We start from the raw sequence: 25,792 nt of genomic DNA on the forward strand, positions 1-25,792 counted from the left end.
AAAGAACAAAACTACATATATAAACATGGTCATAACTCAAAACCATTTTGCTGGTTTTAATAAACGAACAATGTGGAAGATGACAAAATGTTAGAACCACTGAAATTCACAATGAGTTTTACATAGTGGCAGAAGCAGAGTGAGCAGCTGTGAAATCTTCAGTGTAGGGTAGGAGGGTGGTGTCCTGTGGTTGGCCTATCTGGATTATGGACCAGCAGTAGGCAAGACAAGAACATGGACAAGAATGCAGGGCCTAGAAAAGCAACAGCCACGCCAAAGGGTGTGTATACAAAAAAATGGGGTTTCAAAACAGTGAAGTAAGGGCGAATGAATGAACAGGTGAAAGATTCATTGGCTAGTCATTTGCAAAAAAAAAAAAAAAAAAGTTGGATTTTTAGTTCACTGTATTTAACCAACAACAGAAAGATGTCAATAGATTATTCTGTTTAATCTAAACACATTTGTTTCATATGTGAAACACATTTGCTTCAGGTTTAAAGACAAACCTGACAAAATACAACGTTCTAAAAAGAATCTTCTTGTATCAACTCAAGAAGCAGAAAAACACTGCATACCATGTAATGACTATTTTATTTCTAATGTTCAAGTCCTAAACATAACTGCTTTTGGCTCTAATAACAAAAAATCTCAACCCAAACTATTCATTATCTGTGAGGTAGATCAGGAAATTGAAGCAGAAAGATGAAGTCACTACATAGGTCACTCAAATAATAAGCGACAGGCATAGAACAGCTTATCTGTGGAAATCATGCAAATTCTAGGGGGGGAATGGGGCATTCTACCACAACAAATACAAATGCAGAGAGTTCTTTGCTCACATAATTCGGCACTTTGCAGTTAAGCTGACATAAACATACTCTTTAGACGTAACACAAAAATGGGGGGAATGTCTTCAGTGGGCCTTGCTTTCAATCTGTACAGTGTAAGAAGTACTAACGTTCAAGACCACTTTTGAAAATTAACTCATATGTGTATCATAAACAACTGTTCTGAATCGTTGCATATTTCAAATGAATCTTGATTTTATTAAATGTTATTTGGGTGATTTACTAAAAGGATAGTTTCTTCACAAGGTCTATGTGGAGTTATCTACGCCACCAAAAAGTAAAAAACACATATGACACATGGTATTTCATGCATTCGGTGCTTTTTAAAAATACATGTATGTTGTGCTGTAAATATGTGATAGGACAATAGTATGTAGTGTCAGAAATTCTAGCATGTGTTACAAGTTACTTAGGTAAGGGTGCACCATTCCTACTGTAACTATTTTGAGTCTGAAACAAAAATCAAGGATACAGAAAATAGTTGTGAAAGAGCACTGTCACGTGTGTAAGCCTGACCTAGCACAGAGGCTACTCATATACACTTAATGCTGCTGCTCTGAGAACTCAACTCACTTGCACCTTTCTCAAAGTGATGTGTTTCTTGCTGAGCAAGACCGTTAAATAAACATTGTTTTATATTACTTGCAAACTATTTATTAATGCATCCAAAACATCGCTTCTAGAATAAGATCATTACTAGATGAGGATGTTTTCCTCATTTCCTAAGCTGACAATTTTTTTTTGTTATGTATTCTGATATATAAATCTTGAAACATTTTTCATGTTGTTACTTTATTCTACTCTCAATTATCTGCTGGTCAATCAGATGTAGCTTCTTTGTGAAAATTTCACTGCCTTCATTTTTGGGGTTTCCACTGTAACTTTCTGATTTACAAAATGTTTGGCTTGTTGACGAAGGTTTATTAAAATGCAGGATATTGAGAGTGGTTTCTCCCTAAATGAATTCTCTGACATACAGGGTTTATCATACCTTCATTAGATTCACAGGGTAATGGGATAAGGCATGGCTAGGATATACAATGGCAACAGAAAGCCCTAAACATGTAATGGCTAAAAAGAAAAAAAAAAAAAAAACACAAAATTTATTTCTTGTTTATGACAAGACTTATAAAATGATGTTAGAGAAGGCAGAATTCTGCCCAGGAGTTATGAATCTAATCTCTAATGACTAGCTCCTAAATTGTCCTGAGGATATCTCCATTACACTTTGATAAGGAAAGAAAAATGGAAGTAGGAAAAATTTCAAATGAGGTCTTCTACAGGCTTGGAATTTGTGCCCACATTTTGAGTGCAGGTCATATAGTCTCATGTGCATGGAAAGAAGGCTAGCGAATCTGCACTAGTTGTGTAACCATAAAAAAAAAAGAGAAATGGGTATTGGGGGAAACAGCGTATTTCTGCTATAGGGCTCCTACCCTATGTGAATTCCTTGATGATGTGTAAGGGCTGATTTCCGGCCGAAAGTTTTTCCACATTCACACTTATAAGGCTTCTCTCCTGAGTGAGTTCTCAGATGGGTGGTAAGGGTAGATTTATGACGGAAACTTTTCCCACATTCATTACATTCATAGGGTTTTTCCCCTGTGTGAGTTCTCTGATGATTAATAAGAGTCGACTTTGTAAGAAAAGATTTCTCACATTCAATACACTGAAAGGGTTTCTCTCCTGTGTGAGTTCTCCGATGTACGTTAAAAGCTGACAGATGACGGTAAGTTTTCCCACATATAATACAATGAAAAGGTCTATCTCCCGTGTGAGTTCTCAGATGTTGAGTGAGGGCTGACCTCTGGCAGAAAGTTCTACTACACTCACTGCATTCATAGGGTTTTTCCCCTGTGTGAGTTCTCTCATGTCGAGTGAGGGATGACTTCTCGTAAAAGGATTTTGCACATTCGTTACATTTGTAAGGTTTCTCTCCTGTGTGAATTCTCTGATGTGCATTGACATCTGACTGTCGATAGAAAGTTTTGCCACATTCCTTACACTGAAAGGGCTTCTCTCCTGTGTGAGTTCTCTGATGTACATTAACTTCTGACTGCCGATAGAAAGTTTTACCACATTCATTACATTGAAAGCGCTTCTCTCCTGTGTGAGTTCTCTGATGCACGTTAACGTCTGCCTGCCGATAGAAAGTTTTACCACATTGATTACATTGAAAGGGTTTCTCTCCTGTGTGAATTCTCTGATGTGCATTAACATCCGACTGCCGATAGAAAGTTTTTCCACATTCATTACACTGAAAGCGTTTCTCTCCCGTATGAGTTCTCTGATGAACATTAACATCTGCCTGCCGATGGAAAGTTTTATCACATTGATTACATTGAAAGGGTTTCTCTCCTGTGTGAGTTCTCTGATGTGCATGAACATCTGACTGCCAATAGAAAGTTTTGCCACATTGATTACACTGAAAGCGTTTCTCTCCTGTGTGAATTCGTTGATGTGCATTAACATCTGACTGCCGATAGAAAGTTTTACCACATTTGTTACATTGAAAGGGTTTCTCTCCTGTGTGAGTTCTCTGATGTAGCTTAATGTCTGATTGCCAATGGAAAGTTTTACCACATTCATTACATTGAAAGCGTTTCTCTCCTGTGTGAACCCTCTGACGTACCTTTGTCTCCCTGCCAACAGAAAGTTTTACTGCCTTCAATATACTGAAAGTGTTTCTCTCCTGTATGAGTTCTCTGATGTTGAGTGAAGGCGGACTTCTCACAGAAAGTTTTCCCACATTCATTACATTCATGGGGCCTCTCCCTTGTATATGTTCTCTCATGTCGAGTGAGAGACGACTTATTGTAAAAGGACTTCCCACATTCACTACATTTATGAAATTTCTCCCCTGTATGTGTTCTCTGATGGTCTGTGATGGTTGATTTGTGACTGGTCTTCCTACGTGAATTAAGTTGGTAGGGTTTCTCTCCTGTGTGTGTTCTCTGATGCACTGTAAGGTTTGACTTGTAGTTGAAAGTTTGCCCACATTCATTACATTTGAATAGACATTCACCTCTCTGACTTTTCTGGACTTGAGTGAAGTGTAACATCCTACTGAAATTATTTTCAATTTGATTGCTTCTGTATTGTTTTATTTCCACACAGACCCCATGACATTTCAAGAGAGAGGATTTCTCACAGGTTTCCCCACCATGTTCCTTATGTTCACAGAGTTTCTTTCTTGCGTCATTTTGCCTGTGTGGAATTATTATGGTCTTTTCTCCTAAGGATTTTCCACCATGATTATATTTTAAAGTCTCCTCTGAAGTCTGAGTATTTAGGTGCTGAATAATATCATTCTTATGACCAAAGTCTTTCTCATTTTGATTATTTTCATTAGAAGTCTCTTGAGTATGAGGTTTTTCCTGCTTAATATCACGTAATTTCTCATACACATTTAAAATGTCATGCTTTTTTCTTAAAGAGTTTCTATTATTAGCAATTGATAATAAAATATTTTTCAAACTCACTCCATGTAAGTTGTGGTTACAGGTCATTTTTCTTGAAGAGACAAAGTCTGTACTCATATTAGATGATTTTCTTAAAGCACGAACTTTTTCTGAGAACAGTGTTTTGTTCTCAAATGCAACTTGTGGCAAATATCTGTCTTGGTTTTCCTGGATTCTCTCTTTTAGGTAATGAGTTTTGTTGTCTTCTAGAAATGAAAATATTGAACAGACCATAAGATTTTACAGTTCAAGATGAATTGGATTAAGACACAAATGCGCTATTACATATTTGACTTCTGGTTTTGGTAGTCTCGTAGGATCAAAGTGCCTTTTTCTCCCATCTAGTTTGAGAAAACTTATATAGAAAAAGGGAGAAAACCTATTAACACAAAGACGTAATTATTTGGCCCTTTATAAATAAAACAGTTAAAATATAAATGAAGATATAAATTCAATAAGCAGCAAACAGAGGATGGTAGATTCTACAGGAGTGACAGATTCAGGTAGGAGAAAAATCACAGAAAATAAGATGGGTCCAATGAAGCTAATGAAAAGTAATTGGAGTGACAAGAAAATCCAGTAGACAAAGGTGTTCAGAGGGAAAGTATGAGACATTAAGGAGACCACAGAGTAGACCTCATACCCTCAAACCTATATGGGTTTAGTAACATCTAAACAAGTTTTCATCCTCCCAGTTGTATTTTCCTCCTACGCGCTAATAGCAAGGTAAATTTCTGAATGAGCCAATTGGCTGATGTTTAAGTAGAGTCACTAGATTGCATTCTAACTCTCCTCCCAATTATGATTCATAGGAATATCCACAACCAACAGAAAGTATAAAACAATGACAACACAAATAATCTTGTGCCAATACAGATCAGATGTATCATCCTGTTCTGGCTTTGATGCCTTCATAGGCTCTACGAGAGCCACTCAGCAGGTGAACCTACCATGATGTGGGCGTGTATGTTCACTAACTTTTCCTTGAAACAGCACTGCCTGTGCCAAAATACTAATACTTAATTTTGCTTTACAGTTCACAGCTCACATTTCTACATTTCTATTTATTATCAAAATTTAAGGATCATATTTTTTCAACCAAATCCAAGAAAATGAATAACGTTTATGTTGATTTACTATTTAAAAAGTATTGTCCACATTTTCTACCCACTGTAACAAAGTCTATCCCAAGCTAAAACAAACAAACAAACAAAAAACAACAACAACAAAAAAACCCCACCACTGGCTTGAACCATGTACTACATGGAAAACTGTTCCAAGTCATCATTCAAGCAAACAAAATTTACACCAACTAAATTCACATCAGATTTTCTTTTTTGTTGTTGATGTTTATTCATTTTTGAGAGAAAGAGTGTGAGCAGGGGAGTGGGACAGATGATCCGAAGCAGGCTCTGAGCTGACAGAAGCAAGCCCGATGCAGGGCTTGAATTCATGAACCATGAGATCATGACCTGAGCCGAAGTTGTCAGCTTAACCGAATGAGCCATCCAGGTGCCCCTACACATCAGATTTTCCAGCTGCCATTCTACAGCTCCCCAGTCAATATCCTTTGCTCCAGTTTAGTCAGTTCTTTGTCTCATTTAATTACTCATTCGTGACTACAAGGTCAAAGTGTGTTCCCTCACTCAGAGCCAAGGTTAGAATATAGTCTATTCAGTATCTAGAAAGATGACAAAATAGCAATATTTTTCTAAAATTTCAAGAATTCCTTTTCAAATCTTTCTCCTTTCACGATTTTCAAGATTTATATTTATTCGAAATCTAAATGTAGTTCCTACACAGACCAGCTGTTTTAACACAACACTGCTTTGTAACATACTGTATCTCACCTAATATAATCCACATATATTTAAGTTATAAACTCACAATGCATCTTATAATTGATCACATATCTGTGATCAACAAGTCCCAATATAGTAAGAATATTTTTTTCTTAGTGGTTCATCACATAATGGTCCAGTTACAAACTATGGCTTATTAGATTTGAGAGAGTATGACAAATTTTTCTTAATTAAACACTGAATTTAAAATGTTTCATGTAATTTTATCCTCATTCTGCAATCCAGAGGATGGCAAACTTCCTTAAAAGGCAAAACAGTATACATGTTAGGCTTTGCAAGCCATACCTGTTTGTCACAACATCGAGTTCTGCTATTAGTACATGAAATCAGCCAAAGGCCATATGTAAACAAATGAGTATGACTGTGTTGCAAAAAAATTTTTTTATTTACAAAAACATGTGGTAGGTCTGCAGACCATAATTTATACCACTGCTCATAAGAGGTGTTGTTGATTCTCTGATTTCCTTTGAACCCGAGTAATTTTATTTTATTTTAACATTTATTTATTATTGACAGAGAGAGACAGAGCATGAGCATGGGAGGGGCAGAGAGAGGGGGGGAGACACAGAATCCAAAGCAGGCATCAGGCTCTGAACTGTCACCACAGACAGCTGACATGGGCTCAAACTCACAAACCGCAAGATCATGACCAGAGCCGAAGTCAGACACTCAACCGACTGAGCCACTCAGGCACTCTGAATAATTTTAAATTAATAGACTTCAACAAGCTGTGTGTATCAGATTACCTGGAGAATGTTTTCAAACACAAATGTTTAGACATTTTATACCTGATGAATCAGAATTATAGGTTCATGTATGTAATCAGAATGAGTTCCCTCATGATGTTTTCAGAACATGAAAATTTTCTTCTACTTGATTCAAATCAACATGTGTTTATCAAATGTCTATTTTAGGTTATATACCAAAGAAAGAGAGAGTAATATGATTGCCATTTTCTGTTATATCATTCATCAGCTGTGAAAAAAGATAGATATTTCAGGAAACAGTCTGCTTTTATTTCTTGTGCCAGACCCACTACATGCTGAGCACCGTGAGAAAGAAGAGATTACGTTCACTCAAACATTCAAGGTCTGTTTCTTGGAAGCAGATACACTTAACCTATATTATAAAGAAATTCAACCTAATAAGAGTAAAAATAATGTTTTATTTATATAGTAAACACTGTTCTGAGGACTTTTCATACATTAGTTCATGTAGTATTTACTCAGGCAAGCACACAATGAAGAATGGTGTGACATGGGAATGATAATAGTATGCTTAAGTGATATTTGATGAGTGGATCAAATGGTGTTTAGCCTGAGCATAAGCAACATAAAATTAAATTGCAGCACCCAAATAAGGCCATAATGCAGTATGGCAAGTGAGGTCATTAGGCATAATGCATAAGGCAAGTTAATTTAAATTTCATTAAATAAGTAATAGAGGTGACATACATTTACCTTGTCAGGCTACTGAAAAAAAGAGATGTTCTAAGGCAAACAAAACCACCACCATCAACAACAAAAAACCTCTCACCAACGACAATTAGGAACTGAAAGGAAGAAAGGTATGAGGGAACGTAGTTCTTACTAATATTGATGTAAAGTAAGAACATGAGACATATTAGAAGTTTACAAGGAAGAAATACAAATGCAAAAGAAAAAGAATTAGTTTGTCTTCTGGGCTTCATAGTTTTGTTACCAATTTCTGGCCTTATCAGACTATAACTGGGGAATGTCTTACTTCTACTTTGTAGGATTTACCGAAGGTTTCGTGTTAGCATCACAAACTTCTACTCATTTGGAAATGTTTTTTAGGCACATAAGACTGTTTATATCTTGTTCCCAATGTTTTTAGGTACAAACAAAAATATAATCTTGTAAAATTAAAAAGGCTGTACTTTTGTTGCAGTAGTTAATCTGATAAATATGAATTTGTAATCCCATTAATTTAGTGCCATTTGTTCATATAACGTCAAGTAGTACTCTACTACGTGTAGCAGTGAAAACATTATTTCCTTCCTACTCCTCAAGAACCAAGTTTTAGTAGATCTTAGTACCTAAGTTTTAGCTTTGTGCTATTAAGCACACACAAAAAACCCTGTGTTACTTCACTTGCTGCATATATGATATCCTTGGACCCCTAGCTTTGAATAATCAGAAAACCAACTTACATTCTTTCTCAGGCATTATCCTTTTCTCTTCCAATATGATCATATACGTATCCTTTCTCTACTTGTAAAGTAGGAGCCACTAAGAGATTCTTGGAAAACATTTGAAATGTCTAACTCCTAAACTGACCACTAAGATTGTAATTTCCCCTGGCTTCCTCAGTAACCTTACCTGCCGGTACTCACTACTCACCGGGGTAGTTCTGGTACAGAAATTCTTCCTCTACTGTCCATGGCTCTTCCCCTTCCTCCAGTTTGGAGATCACCTCTGGCTTGTTAGTGAGAAACCCTATAAAAGGAAAAATGACACAGAATTTGGGCAAGGCTGCATGGGCACAGTAATTCTAAAGGAGGGAGCAGGTAGAGTTTCTGGAGCCAGACCATAATGAGGCTCATTTAAATCTTTCATGGCATGTGAGAATACAAATTCTTCCTTGTGCTCAAAGAGATTAACCGGCTCAGACTCCTGAAGCAAAAGTCTCAACAATATTAACCACAAAAGACCAAACATTTTGGTATCTAAGAAATAGAATGGATGCTATACAAAGTTTGATGAGCAAACTGCTTACCCACTGAGACAAAGTTGTGGTAGTTCTCCAGCATCACATCCCTGTACAGGGTCCTCTGTGCTGGGACCAGGCACTGCCACTCCTCCCGGGAGAAGTCCACAGTCACATCCCCAAATAACAGTGACCCCTGGAATAGCACATTTCTGTTCAGTCTGAAGTGGTCATAATTAGGGTGGCACAGGAAAGAAATATGGGAACTAATTCTTGCCGGGCTCACTGTTGAGTATTTCTTACAATACGCCTACTACATATATTTCTTTGGGTTAGATTTTATACAAGACAAAAAAAAAAAAAAGAAAACAACATCATGCTTGTTCTACTTTATTAATATCCTATGCCTTGAAATGTTCTGGGTGTTGTAAATGCTAAAAATAATAAAACACTGTTCTTATTCTCTAGAAAGTTAAATATTATACAAACATGACATGCTCCAAAACTGAAGATAAGGTGTTACTAGAATATATTAGAATATGTAAAAAGTACAGTGGAGTCAAAAAAGAAAAGAAAAATTAACTGTTTTGTGTCATGGCTTAGGCTTAGCTTAATTAAAGAGTTAAAGCTGTAGGGCTTGAAACATAATGGACAAATATTCTTTATGGTTACAAAGCAGTATAGTATAAATAAAATACTGAAAGCATTAAAAACATAGGTTGACTTCAGCTTCTACCCCACGATATATAAAGCAATAAGAAAACCACTCATTCCTACAATGAAAATGAGCCAGACTAACTTCAAATTCACAACTTCCTCCCACCCCACCCCCGCCAACTTACAAGAGAGCCACGGTCGCAAAGTACCCAAGTTCCCCAAATCTAGGAAGAGACTAAATCAAAATGTGTGTTTTTGCCTGAGTTGGACCACAGGTAAGAAGAACTCAACCAGAATAGGGGTCATACTTATTAATGAAGACTGAGTGTGAGCGGACACAGCAGTGTGAAACCCCTTCAGACCACAGACATTGAGACTTGCACCTTCTTACAGGCTTTTTCTCTGGGAACCCCACTGGAACTTACTCTCTCCCTGGCGGAAGGGCAGGATTATGCACTGAGTCGACAAGTACAGCTGGGGTGGGGGGTGGGGCAAGAGAACCAGGAAGACCACATTCCCACAGCACACAGGTCAGACCTAACACTGAGGCTGGATTTCAGAAAGAGGACACATTCTGCCGACAACTTCTCACCACCAAGCTAACAAGCTTGGAGTAAAACGTATCAACAGAATATTGCTGACAGATGGACAAGAGATAAATAAAAACATGCAAAGAGACCGTCTCTGAGACAGAAAGCAAAGAGAACTCTTAAAACTCAGAAATGAACAGACATAACTGTAAATAAACCAGTATCCTAAAACATAAGTTATCTCTAGAAACTTGAAGCCTGTGATGCCGTGGGAGTAATATCGGAAACAGTTAACTCACATGCTGCCTATACATTTCAAAAGCAAATTTATAAAGCATATGAAAAGAAACTAACAAGATACTACTAAGAGACAAAGTAACCATCAGAACCAGAGTTAGATATGACATAGATGTTGAAACTACCTAACAAGATTTTAATTATAACTAGTATGTTTAAGACTCTAATAGGACAGTTATAGTATATGCAAAATCAAATGGATAATTTCACCAGAGAGAACTAACTGGAAATCTAGAAATAAAAATATAGTAACAGATTGAAAAAATGCTTCAACAGGCCGATCAGCAGTTAACACCGTTAAGAAAAGAATAAACGAATCTGAAGACAGGTAAATAGAAATTACCTAAACAGAAACTGAAAGAGAAGATGGAAGAGATCAAAACATTAAAAAGCTGTGAAATATAATAAAATGCTCTGACATATGCATAATTGGGACCTGGGGGGCTGGGGACAAGAATAGGACCAAAAAACCACTTTAAGAAATAGTGTCTTAAAGATTATTTATTTTGAGAGAGAAAGTAATAGCATGAGTGGAAGATGGGGGGCAGAGAGAAGGGGAGACAGCATCTCAAGGAAGCTCTACACCGTCAGCACGGAACCCAATGTGGGGCTCAAACTCATGGAACTGTGAGATCATGACCTGGATTGAACCCAAGAGCTGGACATTTAATTCACTGGGCCACCCAGGTGCCCCAAAAAATAGTGTCTTAAAATTTCTCCCAATTAATGACAGTTAATAAACAAATCTAAGATCCAAGAAGCTCAAGAATACCAAGTAGCATAAATGCTTCCCCAAAGCATAAAGACACACAATATCTAAAGAGAGAGAGAAGAATGAGAATCCTGAGTGCAGTCAAGGGACAATGAAACACTACAAAACAAGGAATAAAGACACAATTTCACCAGGAGCCATAGAATAAAGCAAAGTGACATGCCTAATGAGTGAGAAGAAAATCATTGTTGTTGTAATCACAGCACAAAAGCAGCCATTTGAAAATCACCTGGGGGTATATCTGAAAATTCATGGACTAATTTTAGGATGTGTGCAGGAAGGGCAGGGATCTGCAGAAGCTTTCTCCAAAAACAAGGGAGCTAGAGGGCACTATTTTTCTTGTCCTCCCAGAGCCTGGCCAGATGCTTACACAAGCCAGTACAAACTCTCCATCTACCTTTCTATCACAATGTGCCCCACCCAGTGCTCCCCTAAAGACATGCACCATCAACCCACCCTGGAAGGTGCTCCTCCAAAACCGCTCCCAGCCCACCAACCTGGAGGGCAGCCTCAGTAGGGAAAGTTCCTCTCCAAAGTGACTCAAGCTCTGGGGAGGTGGGGAGCTAACCCCACACACCAAAACAGTATGATACTGCTGCAAATATACATGCATAGGTCAATGGAACAGAACTGTGAGCCCAGAGATAAACCTATATGTGTGCGTGCATGTGTGTATACATACATACATATATGTACATACATATACTTCACCTATGACAATGGAGGCAAGAATACACAATAGGAAGACATTTGCTTCAATAAATGGTGCTGGGAAAATTGGGCAGCTATGTGCAAAAGAATGAAATTGGACCACTATAGACAAAAATAATCTCAAAAAAGACCCAAAAGTAAAACTTGAAACCATAAAACTCCGAAAAGAAAATATAGGCAATAATATCTCAAATATCAACTTTAGCAATACTTTTCTGGATCAATCTCCTCATGCAAGGGAAATAAAAGCAAAAATAAACAGGAATACATCAAACTGAAAAGCGTTTGCACGGTGAAGGAAACCATCAAGATGAAAAGGCAACCAAATGAATGGGAGAAAATATTTGCAAATGACATGTCTGATAAGGGGTTAATATCCAAAACATATAAAGCATTCATAAACATGTAAGAAAAACCCTAAATACGCCAATCAAAAAGTGGACAGAATGGTGAGAAAGTGTTGCTGCCACTATGTTTTTCATACTATGCAAAGCAATCTATAAGTTCTTCAAAAAATTAAAAATAGAAATACTATACGACCCAGTAATAGAATTACTCCCCCAAAGAAAAAACACTACTTCAAGAAGATATGTGCACCCCTGTGTTTATTTACAATAGCCAAGATATGGAAGCAACAGTAGTGTCTACTGATAAATGAATGGATAAAGATTCAGTATACATACACACTGGAATATTACTCAGCCACAAAAAAGAATCAGAGCTTGCATTTTTGTGACAACATGGTTGAACCTAGAGAGTATTATACTAAGTGAAATTGAACAGGGAAAGATAAATACCATATAATTTCATTTATGTTTGACTTACATGTAGAATCTAAAAAAAACAAGCAAACAACAGAAAAAAAGAAAGACTCATAACAACAACAAAAGAGAGAAACAGACCCATAAACATGGAAAACAAACCGGGCGGGGGTGGGGGTGGGGGGAAACGGGTGAAGTTGGTGAAGGAGATTAGGAAGTACAAACTTACATTTATAACATAAATAAGGTGTGAGGATGAAAAGTACAGCTAAGGAATGTAGTCAACAATACTGTAATTCACTACGGGGATGAGCATCACTGTCTTATACCTGAAACTTATTTAATATTTATTATACGTCAACAATACTTCAATTAAAAGTTTAAAAAATTTTTAAATTAAAAAAAACACAAAGTAACTGTCAACCAAGAATTCTATATTTAATGAAAAGATCTTCAAAAATGAAGAATACTTTCCCAGAAAAATAAAAATTTAAGGAATTCTTTACCAGCAGAACTATTCTACAAGAAATGTCAAAGGAATATGTCATCAGTGAAACTTGAATCTATACATAGTGATAGAAATGGAAATGGAATAAATAAGGGAAAATTTAAGTTAATTCCTCCCTCCACAATTTTTAAGTGCTCTAAACAAAGGTGGGAAAACTTTTTCTGTAATGACCTAGAAAGTAAACTAGACTGTATTGTGAAGGTAGACCCAGACAACACATCAAATAATGCTTGTGGCTGTGTTCCCTGGAAACTTAATTTGTGAAAGCAGGCAGGAAGCTGAATTTCACCCACGTGCTGTAGGCTGCTAATCCTTATTCTAAACATAACTGTCTAAAGCAAAAATAGCTGTATTGTATTATGTGTACATAACGTATGTTAAAGTAAACAAAAATATGTTAAAGTAAAGTAAAAAATAACACAAAGCACAGGAAGGAAGACCTTGGAAATATACTATTGTATGGTCATTATACTATGCATCATGTGGTTTAATATTCAAAGGAAAGCTCTGATTAGTTAAAAATGTGTGTTGTAAGTCCTTGGCTATTTTATTTTATTTTAATTTTTTAATTACAGTTTATTGTCAAGTTGGTTTCCATATAGCACCAAGTGCTCATCCCAACAAGTCCTTGGCTATTTTAAAAGTTAAAAAAAGAGGTATAAATAATAAGTTAATAGTAAGGATAGAATGGAATAATAAAAAACACTCAACTAAAATCCAAGAAAAGAAAAAGACAAAGACAAATAAAGAACAGAATAGAAAAATAGCTAACAAAAATGGGAGATTTTAATATACCATGTTAATAATCGATTTTTAAATGTGGATGTTCTGATCATACCAGGTAAAGAGATTGTCAGATTGGATAAAAAAAAAAAAAAAACAAAAACAAGACCAAATACATACTGTCTACAAGAAACTCAACTTTACCTATAAAAATACATACATTACAGATAAACGGAGAAAAACAATACAAACAATAATCCAAAGACACTGGAGTAGCTATGTTACTATCAGACAAAACAGACTATATGAGGTATTATCAAAGATAAATAGGCACATTACATTAATGATAAAGGTGCTCCTATGCACCTATCAAGGGAGCTTCAAGATATATGAGGTAAAAACTGGTAAGACTGAAAGGAAAAACAGACAAAAATTAATATAGTTGGAGATTTCAATATTTCTCTCAGTGATTAATGGAAGAGGTCATTGGAAAGACTTCAGAAGACCTAAACAACACCATCATTTAACTAAATCTAAGTGACATTTACCAAACATGCCAACCCACAACTGTAGAATATACTTTGTTTTTAAGTGCAAATGGGAGAGTCACCAAAATAGACTGTTTCCTGGGCCATAAAACAAATCTCAAAGAATTGACAAGGAAGGAAATCATACAGATTATGTTTGTTGGCCAAACTAGAAACCCGTAACAGAAACACCTGGATATCTCCAGCTATTTGGGAATTAAACACAACTCTACATAACCCAGGGGTTGAATAAAAGCTTCAAAGAAAATAGAGAAACTTTACATGGAATCAAGATGAAAACACAACTTTTGAAAATTTGTGAGATGCAACTAAAGTAGTGCTTAGATTGAAATTTAAAATATTAAATGCTTTACTGGAAAAGAAGAAATGTTGCCAAGCAATAAGATCACATTCACTCGTGACTGTCACCAGAACAAACACAGGCAGGTGGTGGGAAAGAACCAAAATTGCATGCAATGGTGTAAGATGGAAACATAATGTACAGGAATATTTTCCAGGTAATAGAATTTGAACTTCCTGCTGAAAAAAACAGCACAGGAAAATATAAACAAAAACCAAAACCATTCTCAAGAGTTACAGTAAATTGTTTATTCTGCCCATCCATCACTTCTCAAGATACTAGGAGGTTTTATCTTAAATTTGAGCAGAGCATGACCAGCTCACTGTTTAGATCTGAGTATAATGCTCTCTTGATAATCTAAACCAGTTATGCTTTGGCAACATGTTCTCTCTTTCTACCATGTTCTCAGACTTCAATTTCAGGACAGTCTTTATGTTCCATTAAGAATTATTATGGCTTAATCTTATTTTCACTGCAGTACCTATAATAATGTTTGCTACTGCTATCCGAGATAAATGTAGAGTTCAGCATAGATAACTTCAAGCACTTGAAGGTCACTGCCACACCTCCTTAGCTCTGCTACTAACCTGCTACTCCCTATGCCCTCCAAACTTGACAGGTACCTATTTCTATGTTTACATTTTAATGGTTATACCTTATTCAGAGGATCTAATGTAAATAAAGTAGGAAATAATAATTAAAAAAACGGGTGTTACGTGGAAACTAATTTGACAATAAACTATTTGTAAAAAAAATAATAATAATAATAAAAAAAAAACTCACCTGGGATTTGTTCATTTTCTGCTGTTCTTACAGAAGCATAGACACACGTGCAGACACAACTGAGAAATAACAAAAGAGAGAGGAGTCATAAATGATCTTGCCTCTCCTATAGCTTCTGGATTTACCTGCCTACAAATACTCTGTACACCCATGAATAAAATGCCTTCCTATGTTCTGTTGGCTCCTAAAAAGAGAATGGCCACAGAGAGGTAGTACCAATTGAGGAAAATATCTAGTAACAGGCTCTCAAAAAAAATAAACAAAAATTAAAAAAAAAAACAAAAGCCCCTGACTTGTAGTTGCCAATTTCGGAGGCATAAATACTCCTGCCACGGCCAATTTCAAACTACCAACATGATGTCACTGAACAGAGTTGGGAAGAAATGTGCAATGACATACCATTATATAGCATTTGTACCATACTGAAGATAAATAGCCTAGAAACTGAGATATGAATAAAAGGAAGGAAATTAACTAGGAAGTGATGAGTTTTAAAAGTGATCATAACCATGAGGATCTTAAGCAGATAGGACTACTAAATGTAGTGCAGTACCTAGAAAGGAACCTAGAACAGAAAAAAAAACATTACAGAAAAACTGAGGAAATATGAGAAAATATGGGCTTTATTGGCTTGTTAATTGGGACAAATGTACCACACTAACATAAGATGTTAAAAACAGGGGAAATTAATGTGGGGTATGTAGAAAGTGTTGCTGGGTAAACTGGGGAGATCCTGGGCCATGGCTCCTCAACCCAGAGCCCATCCCAAAGATGTCGTCAAAGGTTCTTGGTCTCATCACAAGAAAGAACTCAAGGACAGACCCAACACAGTGGGAAAGTTTACTAAGGTGAAAGTGCGCTCTGAGAGAGGGAGAGAGTGTGCGTGTGAGCTGTGGCAGACAAGGCTTCCCTATCTAAATATTCATCCTATTCCTAAACAAAGGAAGCCATTTACCCTTGCTCAGAGGGTCAGGTTTTGGAAGTCACTCCCCATGATCCTCTTACTTTGTGCAACAACTCCACCTGATGTAGTTTCTATCTGTGACATACCAAGGAGCAAACTCTTGTTACCTGGGTTACAAATTTGGCAGTGCAAATGGGACTCTTGTCCTTCTGAGGTCCCGCCCTCTGCTTACCTGGTTCCCCACCGATGCAGCGGTGGGCAGCAGCTCATGCGGGCTCCCCCATCCACGCTGGGAACTGGGGTAGGAATCCTTGGAGGGGACGCTCCCTTCTTAGGGTCTGTGTCACTGGACTGGCACTGCTGACCCTTTGAAGGAACTGCGGCCGCCCTGAGCCTCTTGCTCTGAGAATCTCTCCACAGAGGTAGGTAAGTGGTACAGATCCTATGGTGTGACTAGAAGTGTATCTTCTTTGAGTTGTCTCACAAAGCCTGGCAGGCCGGCAGTCAGTTAAGCACAGGGCCTCTCCGGTAGACACTCTGGGGGATTGAATACTCGATTAGAGTCGGGTACAGACATTCCTGGGTGACACAGGACAACATGACCTGGCCAAGAGAAAGTGGCCCAACCGAGACTAGTCTAGAATCAGCCATGGTGAAGGGTATCTCCATCTTACCTGTTTGACCTGTTTAATGATTGTCAGGGACACCTGCACTACTGTTATTCCTCTTAAAAAGGGAAGTGTGCCTTGAGTTACTGAATCTCAGCCAGGTTCTCCCTGAGCCACTGTGCAAGTAAATCCTTTGGAGCCACCTGAATGCTGAGGGGGTGGAAGAGGATCCTGCTGCACCAGCCACTACTCTGTAAGGTACAACTACCCACACCGACTGGACGCCTTAGCATTAACTTTCTCTCCTTGTGAACCTGTTTTTAAATCAACTGAATCTCATATATATTGTGGGTGAGGCTGCATGGCATTTGTGTCACCACGGTCCATCATAAATTACTTTGTGGAGGGTAAGAGGAAACCCTAAGAAAGAATCCCACGATACAGGAGGGACAAATTCTACTCTGAAGGAGAGGTCATTCGGCTGTAGCCTCCAGAAGTGGAAAGCATTCATTCAAATAGCCTCCCTTAACCCAAAAGCATAGGACTTTCTTCTGAGCTTATTTTGTAAAAGAGAAAAAATGGAAAGAGCTTTTGTATAGTCAGTGCTTTATGGCATTATATCAAAATATGGGGTTCCAAATGAATTCTAAGATTTCTAAAATGAAGGCTGACTCTACAACCCTAAAAATTCTTCCTATACTCTCTGATGAAGAAGACCTGCTCCAAAAAACCTACACGGAATCTTTGCCCAGATTGCCATCTCCTCTGGCCTTACTGCTCTGGTACTCAGGTCTTGGCTCCCCCAGTTTCATAAGCACCAGCCTTTAAACCTTTACTAATGTCCCAAAGCCTTCCCTATGTCTCCTGTATCCCTTTATCCTCCTTTGCCAGATAGCACTACCAGATTAGGGACCAATTTTAAGCTAGGGATGGGAATGTTTCCATTGAGACAGATAGAGACTGACAGAGTCTAAAAGAGACAGGAGTCTCTATAATGAGCATGTCCCATTTTCTACCTCAGACCTGTATAACTGGAAGGCACACACTCAAGGGCTATGTGCTGACCTGATTTATAAATTTAATGCAGGATGTCTTTTCTATGAACAAACCAACCTAGGCAGATAGTCAAGCTTTGCTAACCACTGTCTTTTAACAACAGAAGAGAAGTTTGCTTTGTTAGCATAAGCCAGACAAGAAGCTGATAATCAGCCAGGATCAAGTTTTTGAAGACTGAACGAGGAAGCAGTGGTAAGAGCTGACCCTGAGTGGGAACACTACTCTCTTGATGGGAGAGAAAGTTTAGGACATTGTCAGGGCTTCTCTTAAAAGCTATGAAGAAGATAAGCAGGTCTCCTATAAATAGGTCCCATTTAAGGGAGATTCAACAAGGGACAGATGAGAATCCATTAGTCTTTTCAGAAAGCTACAAAACTGTTTAAGATGAAATATGAACTGGGACCCTGAGGCTCAGGGTAGTCTAATGGTCCTTAATAACCTAGTTCATATCTCAAGCTGCTCCAGACATCCAAAGGAAACTCCAAAATTTGGCAATGAGTCTCAATACTAACCTGGCTCAGTTTCTAGAACTAGCTTTCAAGGTGTTCAATAGCAAGAATGTGGTGGGAAACGTGAAGACCAGAAAATGAAAAAGCAAGGTGCTCTTTTGGTGGTAGCTCTCCAGCCTACATGAGGAGAAGGAAAAACACCCTATGGGTGAGTGCTCCCAGGCCCCTCCATAGGCCTAAGAGACCAGAAATAAAGTTGGGGTCCAATCAAGGTGCACACTCTAAGCAGGAAGGGTCCTGGAAACAGGATTGCCCAGACTGCTCTCAGAAGAGAAGGAAGAAGCATAAAGCTGAATCATTTCAGTCGTCTCTCACTGAAGGTATGAGAGGGCTATGGGGCTCCCCAGTTGGTCTTGGACCATTAGATCCTCATCTCCCATGAGGAGCCCCAGATAACCTTACCGATAGGAGAGCCAGCTGAATTTTTACTTGATACTGGAGCTACTTTCTTTGTACTGAACACTCAGTAGGGTAGCCTTTCTAATTGTAATATAGAAGGAGTCTCAGGAAAAGAGATACCAAAGTTTCTGGAGGCTTTGACTTGTGAAATAGGATCCAAGATGTTAAAACACTGTTTTCTATATGTGCCAGAATGTCCCAGTCTTCTTTAAGGATGAGATATTTTAGCCAAAACAAGGGCCACACTAAGTTCAGAACAGGGCAAATTACAAATCCAACTCCCTAGATATCAAGGAACTGAATTCATGGCATTATTACAACATATGCCAGTATTTAAAAGAGAGGAAATCCTTTCCCCCCAAAAAACCCTTATGCCAAGTAAACTAGAAAGTCTGGGTGTGAGGGCAGGTGGGGGCATGCATTAACACCCCATCTGAAAGAGTAAAATTGGGACAGATAGATGGCTACCCCCAGATAAGGCAAATGCCCTTTAAAACCAGATGCTATACAAGGGATCCTCTTAAAGCAGGCTCTTAAAACAGGGGTTGATTAAGCCATGTAGATCCCCATATAACACCCCAATTTTATCTGTTAAAAAGCCGGAAGTGAGGAATACAGATTTGTTCAAGACCTCAGAGCTGGTAATGAAGCTGTTCGAGACATACACATCCTACAGTACCCAATCCCTATACTCTACTGACCAATTTACTGAGTAACAGCAATTATTACATTGTGTTAGGTCTAACGAATGCCTTTGCATTCCACTAGATCCTAAATTCCAAGAGCTATTTGCTTTTGAGTGGGAAGATCCTGGTTCCCATCAAACACAACAGTACTGCTGGACTGTTCACCTACCATCTTTGGGGAAATTTTGGGACGAGATTTAAGAGTTAAACATAGAAAAACAGCACTGTACTATAACAAGTAGGTGATATTTCGATAGCTAGTGCCACCCAGAAAGTTTCTGACAAAAACAGTTGATCCATGTTAAATTTCCTGCCAGGCACGGTATATAGTCTCAAAGGAAAAGGCCCAAACTTCTAAGGAAACTGTAAAGTACCTGGGGTTTATTATTTCAAGATGACAGCAAAGACTCCCCAAAGAGAGAAAAATGGTAGTATGTGAGCTGGCCCCACCAAGAACCTGCAAGCAACTGCACGAGTCTTTGGGAATGGAGTGTGTGGATTCCTAATTTGGGGATGACTGCAAAACCTCGCAGTGATAAGCTTCGGGAATCTGAAACAGATGCATCTGCATGGGCTAAGTCCTTTGGCCAAGTCTTCAATAAACTTATAGCCCTGCTTAGGAAGGTTCCAGCCTTCACACTGCCAGATCTTAAGCCATTTGATTTGCAAGTGCATGAGAGGCAATCAATAACTGTAGGGTCATTAACACAAATGCTGGGGCCCATAAAAAGAACAGTGGCATATTTTTGTAAGCAATTGGACATGATGGCCACAGGATGGCCCCCTTGCCTACATGTATCATGTAGCAGCCACATGTATCATGACAAAAGCAGAAAAACTATGAGCCAACCTATGGCTGTTTGGACCCCAAACCAGGTTTCTACTTTACTGGAAAGCAAGGGATATCAGTGGCTGTCCCAAAACAGGATGCTATGATATCAGGCCATGCTGAGATACCCACCCCCCAGATACAACCGAGGCCACGCCACACCTTAAATCCAGCCACCCTACTCCCTGATGATGATTGTCTGTAAGTGTCTGATCGAGTTTACTCTAGCTGCAAAGATCTCACGAGTGAACCTCTCTAACCAGTGCATAAGAAATCACTTTTACAGAAAATGGACTAGGAAGGGCAGAATATGCAGTAGTGCCCTTAAATCCTCTTAGGGAAGCTAAAGGACTGGGCCCAAGCACCTCAGCCCAAATGGCAGCAGTAACCACACTAACCAGAGAATTTGAGTTGGGTAAGGACAAGGCGTTAACCATTTACACTGATTCTAAATATGCCTTCTCTGTAATTCATGCCCATGGAATCACATGGAGGGAAAGAGGACTACAGTGACCATGAAGAAATTCAACACGGCAAGGAAACGCACAGGCAGTTCAAAGCGGTACTGAAGCTTTAAGAAGCGACAGGGGTTCATTGTAGAGCCCATCCAAAGGGAAAGTCAGAGGTAACAAAGGCAAACAATTTGGCTAATGCAGCCACAAAAAGGGCTGTCAAGTCGGGAGATTTTGCAGCGGCCCTAATTCTCTCTCTACCATGAAGATTTCTCCATCTACCCCCAGGAGATAGAGGAGGCTTAAAACTGGGCTACCAATGATCTCTGTTCATCAGAGGATGAATGATAAATAACAATGGAAGAATCTGGGTACTTACGCTGACTGCCTGGAGCCTCCCTAACTATGCGCACAACTCAACCATTAAAGTAAAGGAGCTTTATACCTGTGGTTAATAAAGATCATGAGCATCTCGAAGGTGAAAGAAATTGAGAGAATAACAAACCAATGTGCCTATTATTGCTGGACAAAATGTACAAACCAGACTCTTGGTACTCCCTCTGATTGGAGCAACTCAAATCTGGGGGACAATGCCAGGGGAGGAGTGGCAAGAAGATTTCACTGTAATGCCAATGGCCCCTAGAAGGTTTAAGTGCCTTTTGGAATTTGTAAATACATTTACTAGACGGATGAGGCCTTTCCCTGTAGGAAAGAAAAAGCTGATGAAGTAACAAAGGCCTTAATAAGAGATAATTCCTGGGGCGTCTGGGTGGCTCAGTCAGTTAAGCGCCTGACTTCAGCTCAGGTCATGATCTCACGGATTATGGGCTCGAGCCCTGCACTGGGTTCTGTGCTGACAGCCAGCTCAGAGCCTGGAGCCTGCTTCAGTTTCTGTATCTCTCTCTCTCTCTCTCTGACCCTCCCCTGCTCACGCTGTATGTATCTCTCTCTCTCAGAAATAAAAACATTAAAAAAATTTTTTTTAAATAAATAAGAGAATTCCTCAATTTGGATTGCCAAAGTCAATCCAAAGTAATAATGGGTCAACATTTACATCAACAATTATTTCTGAGGTAGCCAAGGCCTTAAGTATCAAGTGGAGGTGGCATTCTGCTTGGAGACTTCAGTCTTCTGGGAAGACAGAATGTGCTGACAGAACCCTGAAAAAGACCCTGGCAAAGTTATGCCAGGAAACACAGGAAAATTGGTTAAAGACTCTACATAGTCTCACCAGAATGAGAGCTGCCCCAAAGGGCAAACTAAAGCTCAGTCCACTTGAATGACTTATGAGAGGCCCTTCCCAAAAGATTCTGATTTTTTTTAAACCTCCAGACCCAGAGCTATACTTAATCCCTGACAGGTGATGGACATGTTCAACAAGTATGGGAATTCTGGCCTCCCTCTACTCAGTGAAATCAAACTTTACCCTGCGGACTGGGTGTACCTCAAATTTAGAAAAGTGGGTCACTGGGGCGCCTGGGTGGCTTAGTCGGTTAAGCGTCCGACTTTCGCTTAGGTCATGATCTCGTGGTTCGTGGGTTCGGGCCCCGCGTCGGGCTCTGTGCTGACTGCCAGCTCAGAGCCTGGAGCCTATTTCAGAGTCTGTGTCTCCCTCTCTCTCTGACCCTCCCCTGCTCACACTGTCTCTCTCTCTCCTAGAAATAAATAAAAATATTTAAAAAAAAAAAAAAAGAAAGAAAGAAAAGTGGGTCACCTCAGAATCACTTATACCATATATGGACAGGGCCCACCTAGTACTATGAACCACACACTCCTCAAAATTAGAGGGAGTAGTGCCTAGATCATGATGGCAGAGATGGAGTCTGCACCAGAAACCCAGAAGGAGATGCTACCAGTGCCAGATGACAACAGGTACTCCAGTGAACCACTCACAGACCTGAAACTTCTTTTCCAGAGACACAAGATAAGTGGAACCTCAAAAATAAGGGTTCTCTGGGCATCTGGGTGGCTGAGTCAGTTAAGCGACCAACTTCGGCTCAGATCATGATCTCACAGTTCATGAGTTCGAGCCACACTTTGGGTGAGCTTGAGCCCTGCTTCAGGCTCTGTGTTGACAGTACAGAGCCTGCATGGTATATTCTCTCTCTCTCTCTCAAAAATAAATAAACTTAAAAAAGAAAAGAAAAAGGCTTCCCGACTCTAAATAATTTTTTTTTCTTCACCCTTACTGTTTGCTGTCAGGTCCCATAAAGGATTATCATTATGTCTGTAATTATTAATGATCTAGTCCAACCTACTTTGTTTTGATTATATAATGAACACCTTTTCAACATTAGTTCTCGTCACCAATATGCTACAGATGTCAAAAGCCATAAACACAGAGAAGCATCTCTGGGAGCTAAATTCTCTAGTAAATATAAGAAGGTTCATAGCAAACAGAAACAAACTAAAGAACTGTATGGCCTGTGTTCCATCCAATAAAAAATGACCATAACATTAACTTCATTGTGAGCTTCCCTAAATCCTTTGAAACTCCCCATCCATAGCTATACAACTAAGCCATTCCCACAGGGACCTTCCGTGTGACCACCTTACTCCTGTCATTAATGATGCAGAGAGGAAAACAAGATACTTAAATCCCACCTCAGACCAAAAGCCGTGCTACAAGTACACTCCTGAGAAAGGGAATGACAACCCAGACCCAACTCCTATAGTTCCTCTTACCTTTGATGTTACTGATATTGCTCTCCAAACAAAACTCGTAAGTGTCCAGAAAAGAAATACCACAGTACTGCTGGGACATGGAAAAATCAATGTAGAGCATGAACAGCACTGGACAGACTTGGGGATTTGGAAACTGCTTTATCTGCCACCCAAGGCATTGAGAATGATGGCCTGGGATCAAGTAAATCACAAAGTAATACAGGGAATGGACCCTAGTCTCCTGAAGCCCCAAACTGCTTAACTGGCTTAACTCAGTAGGGGCCTGCACAGAGACTATACACACCCAGGACACCCAGAGTATGTTAGTCATCCCTTCTTGTGGCCACTAATAATCCTACTGCTCTTGCTGCTGTTTGGACCTTGTACAGTTAACTGGTACAATTCATACACAAATGCATGAAAGCCAAAAATTACAGACGGTTGTAACACAAAAGCTTGAAGTTAAACCTGGTGACCCACAGATGTATCTAAAACTAGCAAAGGGAAAATTCTGCTCCACTAACAATCCTGATGACTAAGCCCATGTCCAGCACGAAGCAACTAGAAGATGGACCTTTGCCCTACGTCCCTCAAGAATGAGGAGCAGAGAAAAAAGAAAGAAAGAAAAAAAAAGAACCAGAGGAGGGATTTGTCACGTGCTAGACCCTAAGACTTGACCTTTACTGTTCACCAGCTTGTACTCCCCAATCTCGGTCCCACATTTTCCTTAAGCTCTTTCTAGCTTCTCTTAACAAAGGCAAATGGAAATCGGAATCACCCGTCAAAGGATAGCGACTGCCTCAATACCAACTGCCCCAACACCGCCCAGACCACTTTGAGCTTAACTCCTGACTCCCACCTGTGCAGGTGGTACCATGGAGTGACCTCTAGGTGTGGAAACCATCATATTCTAATACTAACATCTCTTTTCAAACAGGGGCACCATTTACATAACACAGAATGTGTGTGGGCTCAAGCACGTTGCCTTAAGGCAACTAACTACACGACCTTAAGCCAACTCTACATACAATGACGAGGATCAGCTTGCTAAATATTCATCCTAACTCTAAATAAAAACAAACCTTCCAACTTTGCTCAGGGAGTCAGGGCTATGGAAGTTATTCCTCTCGACCTCCTTATCTGTTGCAAATGTTCCTTTGTACAACTCGACCTGGTGTCGTTCGTATCTGTCACTCGCCAAGGAGCGAACTCAGGTTAGTTCGGTTACAGTGGCACCTTATGCAACAGGAAAGAATTGCTATGCTATGCCCTGCAGTTCCAGGACCTACCCCTTTCTGGGACTGTCTTCATTCTGAAATTCTGGGGAGGGATCAAACGTCCCAAGGGTTCTCACCAGGATGAGATTTTATTTCTGGACTTCTAGATCTTTAACCTTACGAGAACCCTAATTTGGAAATAAGGATATAAGATTAGCAAACAAATTCGTATTTGGAACCTTCACCCAGGACCTCAAATCTGCAGCTTTTGGAACTTCTGGTTGCCTAGATACTGAGGCCATTGAAGACAAAGAGAAAAGGGACGACGTTCACCGTACTTGTTACAGAGCAGGAAGCCACGCCAAACTCCAGTCACGGGGCTCTCCACGCAGGCAGAGCCCACCCTCACGCATGCGCAAGCACACCCCCCCCCCAACACGTCCCGCGGGCGCACTGACAGGAACAGGGTCTCAGCGCTGGGGGAGACCACTCGAACCCAAGCCAATGGTCCGGACATAGACGCCCCCGCCCACTATCTGGAGTCCCGCTGCGGGGTCCCGGGCATCCTCCCCACCGCCGATCAGCGCTTCTTCCCACGGGGCCCACGCTCTAACCTCTGCCGTTAGGAAGGTGGGCAACCAGGACCTTGAGAGTTACTGGGAAATCCGGAAACTGGATATCCGGCTTCACTAAACCGGAGGGGGAACCAGGAAGATGGCGGAGCTGCGCGTGCGCAGCACTCTACACCGCCCGGGCGCAAGTACTGCTGGGTAAGCAAATAAGACTCCAGGCTGCGTCTACCATAATCTTTGGCGTGCACTTCTGTAAATAGCGATGTAAAAAAAACCCTATCTTTCAAAGGGTATGGGGATTGTTGCTCTCTGGCAGGTCTGTAGTTCTGGCGTTTGCAGAGGGCCTACCTGTAATAACTACTAAACGTAATTTGTAGTCTTCACTGCATCCTGGTTATGGAAAAAAAAATTTTTTAAGATATTTG

At 39.6% G+C, this 25,792-nt stretch overlaps 2 protein-coding genes across 2 annotated transcripts in view; one reads left to right on the top strand and one right to left on the bottom strand.

Annotated features, from left to right (window-relative positions):
* Nucleotides 1-25,473, bottom strand: LOC120223790 (zinc finger protein 2 homolog). The gene is given in 7 exon segments (XM_039222023.1): nt 1-3,540; nt 3,542-4,515; nt 8,535-8,630; nt 8,911-9,037; nt 15,472-15,530; nt 16,608-16,912; nt 25,410-25,473. Coding segments are annotated over 5 exon segments (2,472 nt in total). The 5' UTR covers nt 15,487-15,530; nt 16,608-16,912; nt 25,410-25,473; the 3' UTR covers nt 1-2,280.
* Nucleotides 25,193-25,792, top strand: part of LOC120223787 (zinc finger protein 25-like) — a 29,241-nt gene continuing 28,641 nt past the window's right edge. The window contains 1 exon segment of the mRNA XM_039222019.1: nt 25,193-25,565. The gene's annotated coding sequence lies outside the window, so the exon portion shown is untranslated.

Source organism: Hyaena hyaena, unplaced genomic scaffold (genome assembly GCF_003009895.1).
Source record: "Hyaena hyaena isolate Hyena2069 unplaced genomic scaffold, ASM300989v1 scaffold_1038, whole genome shotgun sequence".
In the NCBI taxonomy this organism is placed as follows: Eukaryota; Metazoa; Chordata; class Mammalia; order Carnivora; family Hyaenidae; genus Hyaena; species Hyaena hyaena.